Raw genomic sequence first — 5787 nt, forward strand, 5'->3', positions numbered from 1 at the left:
ATGGGGAGGGAGGTGTGAATTTCATTTTTATTATTCAGATGTGTGATGAATTCCTATTATTGGACTAGACAGACTGTGAGGAATAATAATAGGAACTGTAAACTTTGGAAGTTAACAGGAAAAATCATGTCGCCTCTCTGCAATATACACAGAGCGAACACCTGTCTGCAAGGGCTGGGGGACAGCGAGGGTTTTCATGACCACATTACTCAAGCTCTGAGTCACTGTAACGAGCGAAAATAAACCGGCTGTGCCAGGCCCCGCGCAGCACGTATTTGTGCCTCACCGCACAGGCAAAGAGCATTTCAGAGACCCAGGAGAGACCCAGGAGATGGGAAGCGGGAGGCAATCAGGAAGGACAGCGCCTGCTTTCTTGGCTCTTGTTTTCTCCCCTTCCCTTTTCTTATCTCCATTTACATCCCTGCCTCTCGTCCCGTTAAGCTAGGCAACGCTAGGGGACTCCAGCATCCTCCCAAAGTCTTTGCACAAATACCACAGCGTGGAATTGTTACTGCAGAGATGACATAAGAATCCAGACATAATGTTTAGCTCCCAGGTTGATTATAATGAAATAGGCAGCATTAAAAAAAAAATATGAAAGAAAGAAAAGAAGATAAAAAGGAGGCCGCCTTAGTTCCAAACCCGAGCCAATTTGATGTGAATTGCAGAGAATGAGATATAGAGCCCCATGATGTCATTTATAGAGTCTGGCCTTTTCTGACTCTGGCTTCGCTTTCAGAGCAGCAATAGTTTTTAACTTCAAAGAGAGTCTCAAGTGCTTGGCACGCTGCCTGGGAGCGGGTGGAGAGACGCTGGCCCGCACTCCAGGGAGGAGCGGAGATACGGATCTCCGTCAAATATTCCACACTACAGAGACGCGGAGGGAGATGCACTACCTCCTTCCCTCGGCGCCTTCGCACCGTGGTTGCCCTCGCTGCCTGCTTGCAAGATCTTATAAACCAGGTTAAAGTGCCAATTTGCAGTGCCAATTTGCAGGTCCAGCCTGGGTGATCCTCCTCGCTGTGGAGGCCGTATCAAGCAGAAGACACAGGACCAAGGTCTGTCCCGTCCTGCCAGGTGCAGTCGCTGGAGGGTGATGGAGCAGAGACTAAGATGAAGACTCCTTTCCTTCACATCTTACGCAGGTTTCATCTGCTTAGACCTACTTAAAGGGCAGTAAGGACCAGCAAAAGTCATCACTCACCGAGATAGCCCTGTGTTTTCTTCTGTAGTGCAGTGACAGGGCAGTCCTTGTGAGCCAGCAGGAGCTGTTTAAGCTGAGCAACTTCGTTCCTCAGTAGCGTAACTTCATTCTGAGATTGAAAAACAAACACGCACGTATGCATCACTCATGCTCTTGACAGCAGCCTCCAGCAACGGCAGGACGTTAATTTATGTGCCCTGCAAACTTACAATTTGTTGTCTAATTTGAGATGCCTCTGGCCCAAGAACACCAAACAAAGTTTCTGGGTTTGGGGAATTTAACGCGCAAGACACAGACTGCAGCATTTCCCTCCAGCAGCCCCCACCGCTGGCTGGAAAGCCCCTCGCTACGTTAATCACCTAATCCTGGACATACATTTGCCTGAGCCCTCCTGGTAATGCCAACTACTTGAGTCAGACACTCCGGCTTGCTGATGGCTCCGAAGGAAAACTAAACAGAGCGAGAAGCTGAGTGTACAACCAGCTCAGCCCACGCCAGGCCGTGGGGAACGTCAGAGCTCCTCCAAGCTCTCAGCACCTCTGTGAGCTTCTTCCGTAAACCAGGTCTACTCCCCTGAAAACTTTGTGCAGCATATTATTCCTCTATTGAAACGTTTGGAGAAACAGCTGAAACCCAGTCAATTGTATTTCAAAATTGCCGGAGGAAACAGTTTCTATAATTATCTTGGGAAGAGAATAAAAATACCATGATCAGCGCTATTGAAAAAATCCCACCGCATGAGCCACCGGCGAAAGAAAAAGCCCAGAACGGACACGAGTTCTGTCTTTGCAGACCCTTCAATCCTCGGCCAATGCTGAGAGCATTAACAAGGGGGCTAATGGCAATGGAAGCGAAGTCTGTATTTCTAGATGCGTTGCACTTCTGTTAGGCACACGGCGGGTGCTGCCAGAGAGCCAGGGAAACCCAGTTCTCCAGAAAAATCAGTATGACTGCGGGCCGCAGCTGCAGAGCCTCCCTGCTCACCCCAGCACCAGGTCCGCCAGGCAGGGAAGGGAACCGGGACTGCTTCTGCTGACCCCGTGCCAGCAGAGAGCTCTCCCTCCCGTAGGGGAGGTTTCCACTCTGCAAATACAGCTGCTTCCCGGGGCCTCTGCGCTCTGCTCTTGAGGCTGGCGTTGCTCCTTGAGCTGCTGCCTTGAGGGGCAGAGGCAGAGCCCTTTCGAGGGGGACAGGGAGAGAAACAAGAGCACTGAAGCACTCTTCCCCCGTGGCCTGCTCGAGGCAGAGGATCAGTATGGAAAGCGGGGAGTGAAATCTAGGCACAGAGGCAGCAATCCTGCTCCAGAAAGCAGCATCCAAATGCACGTTGTCTCTGCAGCACGGGGAAGATGTTCCCTCCGGAGCGACGGTCCTAACGCTGGCAAAGGGCTGTGCTCGGCCTCCACGGTTACATACTCACGCTCAGCTGGATGTTCTGGGTCGTGAGCTCCTCGGCTTTCTTCTCCAAGGAAGACACCCAGAGCTTGCGTTTCTGACGGCAGCGGGACGCGGCAGCCCGGTTCCGCTCCAGGAACCGCTGCCGGCGCTCGTCCGGGTCTTCGTCAACCGTGCGTCTCCGTCGCCCGCCGGTGCTGGGGGTGGGCTGGGCAGGGGAAACCTGGAGATGGGGCACGTGAAAGAGAGATACTGAAAAGAAGCTCTGGTGCAGGCAGGCAGACGCACACCGGCGTAACCAAAGTTTGGCAGAGGAGATGCCAGCTCTTGCAGCTGGAGCAAAAAGGGATTTGCTTTTGCAGAGCAGCTAGAACTGTACAACGCTGCGGGGGGGACCAAGGGCAGCCCTGGCTGCGATGGGGGAGCTGGGGATAAAGCCCCTTTCACAGGCGTTTCTGGCAGCCCTTCCTCAGCTGAGTCTGAAGCGCCCTGCAAAATGAAGGTGCGAATCCACATGAACTCTCTGAGATCCTGAACCCGGTGAATGTGTGAATGTCAGGGGAATTAGTTAAATTCCAAACTCCTACAGTCAGCTAATGGCATGTAACCGACAGCAGAAGTTTTCCTCCCCTCCATGACGAGGAGCTAACGTGGTAAGTGACCACGGGCAAGGCAGAGAAAACAGCCTTCCTTTTAATTTCACTTAAGAGACTTTAAAAAGCACTTCACGCTGCAATGACTTAGGAGATTCCCACACGGCCAGCAACCACGTATCAGCTGACGGAGGGTAATTTCCAGCTGCAGGGCTGGGAGCGCTCGATCCCGCTCTGACGCATGTAACCACGCACGGTCAAAGCGCCGTCTCCATTTGGGTCCAGTAACTCCATTTGGGTTCAGTAACTCACTCGCGGAACATAAATTACAGTTTTTGAGTGGGTGATTTGCTTTAAAAATTAATTTGGGTTAAATTTTCCCTGAATGTCTTCAGCTAAACAAGCTCTCAGAGGCAACTGGTACAAAAAGATTTTGTAAAACCGCATATTTCCCGGTTTTATTTCAGGAGGACAATGGAAAAGTCAGCGAGGGCAAACAGTCCTGCAGACACAGCCTTGCCGGCGCTTCTGCGAGGGCTCTGTAATTACACTGCCACAATCGGGGAGTGCAGTTACACTTCGGTACTCGCTGTCAGGCAGCATATGGATATTAAACTTTTGGAAGCCTATCTAACTGACGGAGCAGGTGGTGATCCTGATGGAAGGCTGGCATTTGGTTAGCTGGCAGGAGCCAGTGGAGTTGATTGCCTAAGAGGGGAGCATTTAACCCCAGTAATTGAGCAGGGAGAAGAGAGCGAACTATTCTTTCGAAACTCCAGACCTTGTCAAGCAAATTAACATGTTGCTGAAGCTTTCTGCCTGGTGGTGTTTGAGAGCATTAGTGCTGAAGCGGCACTGAAAAAACAAGGTTTTTAACTCATTCTGCAAACCAGGAAGCTGCAAGATTTTCCTCCTCTTTCCCCGAGGCCCAGAAACCCGCAGCATCTCCAGCCCAGCCTCACGGGCTAAGCAGTAGCAGACCTGTGGCTGAGCTGGGGAAGGGGCGTCAGGGTGCTGGACAAGTATCTGACTCTGCTCTGGACGTGCGGTCACCATCGTGCTGGCTGAGCCCACCACCAGGTTGCTGCCATTCAGTGAGGAAGATGCCGTCAAGCTGGCCTTCAGCCTCTGTTAAAGGAGAAAAAAGGACGTCAGTGGACCTGTTCTCCATGCTGTTAAGGCTTTAACCAGCTCCTCTATCATCCAAGGAGCCAGGCCCCGGGGGAACAGGCTCTTCAGGGACTGCGGCTGATCCAAATCCAACCGAAAGCCATCACCATCTGGCCTACCCAAAGACAGACAGCGGCTTCCAACTTAGGCCCAAGCGGACAGGTGTCCGCATCCCAAAATTGCTACTGCAACTGGCACCGATCCGCTCCCCAGCTGGCAGGCTCTGCAGAAAGACCACGGACTGAACAGGCTGCGGAGCCCAACTGTCCTTGAGCACCCACAGAGGGGTCCTTCTGGGATGGAGAAGGACTTGCGCGTGATCAAGACCACGTCTTGCAAATTCTTTCTCTGGGCAGCCAGACACAGGCCAGCGGGGCAGGATGGCTGTTTCATGCCTCAGAGTTTAAGATCTCTCGCCTCACTCGTAGCTCTGATCTGCCCATGCATCCTGCAGACATCTGAACAGGGTGCAATGGGAGCAGTGACAGCGCACCGGCAACGGTGAGCAGCGCCGCTATAAGAGGTGGGTTTGCAAACGTCTCCACCCCGTCTCAGCCAAAAAACCAGGGGGTTTCACTGCTCTTTGCTCGCAAACTTAGGTTTGCTTCCCCCTCTCTGCGTGCACCTAGTTTGAGCCATGAAGAGCCAGGAGAAGAAAATTCTTTCATAAACTTTTAGTTAAAGAGGACAACACGAAAACCATTACCAGGATCCTTGGATTTACAGCACAACATCTCTTCTCTTGGCTCTGCCTTCCTCAAGCCCACCTCCAACCCATCTGTTATCTTGGAACTAGAAGCACCAGCTTTACAAAACAGCCGCGTTTAGGATGGGGCTGAGGTTTGTCTTGACAATAGCGTGCCTGCTCTGCCTGCCAGAGCCGCAGCGCTGATTAGTCTAATATTCCTGGTGGCATTTGCAACACCTGCTCTCGGTGTGGGGAGGCGCAGCGCAGGATTTCGGAGAAGCAGCGGCTCTTTGCGAAGGCTGCAGGGAAAAAGCCTCCAGACGGAGTCTCTTCTGGAGGAGCTAGCGAAGACTTAGGGACAAGATCGCGGACGTGACACCCTCCCCAGCATGTATTTGGACACTTACCATTTTGGCTTCAGAGTGCACTGGAAGTCCTGATGGTGAAATGGATCCGCTGCTGTTGATGGGCGGCCCAGGAATACCGGGAATGTTCGGCACCATGGACATCGGCCGAGCCAGCTATCGGGGAGGAAGCAACGCATGGGTTTTGGAAGCTGAGGTGCTTTTGCAAGCGCGAAGCGGCTCTGTAATAATTCCCCGACCAAGCACATTTATAAATCTTGACAAACGTTCAGTGTTTAACTACTGCCATCAATTATGCCTGCTGTCACTGAAGGCCAGCAGCCACTCCTTTGGTGGCCACAGTGGCTGGGTGGGAGTGGCCCAGCCACAAAG

The 5787-nt window shown here is 52.4% G+C and overlaps 1 protein-coding gene across 1 annotated transcript in view; it reads right to left on the reverse strand.

Moving 5' to 3' along the window:
• The window catches only part of ATF7 (activating transcription factor 7), a 67773-nt gene that overhangs the window by 4556 nt on the left and 57430 nt on the right, over nucleotides 1-5787 (reverse strand). Inside the window, exons 8-11 of the mRNA XM_009278371.2 lie at nucleotides 5458-5571; nucleotides 4174-4320; nucleotides 2625-2822; nucleotides 1205-1313 (exon numbers count right to left, since the gene is read on the reverse strand). Of these exons, the coding sequence (XP_009276646.2) occupies nucleotides 1205-1313; nucleotides 2625-2822; nucleotides 4174-4320; nucleotides 5458-5571 (568 nt within the window). The remainder of the gene's footprint in view (nucleotides 1-1204; nucleotides 1314-2624; nucleotides 2823-4173; nucleotides 4321-5457; nucleotides 5572-5787) is intronic.

This window comes from Aptenodytes forsteri, unplaced genomic scaffold, assembly GCF_000699145.1.
Source record: "Aptenodytes forsteri isolate BGI_AS27 unplaced genomic scaffold, ASM69914v1 Scaffold162, whole genome shotgun sequence".
In the NCBI taxonomy this organism is placed as follows: domain Eukaryota; kingdom Metazoa; phylum Chordata; class Aves; order Sphenisciformes; family Spheniscidae; genus Aptenodytes; species Aptenodytes forsteri.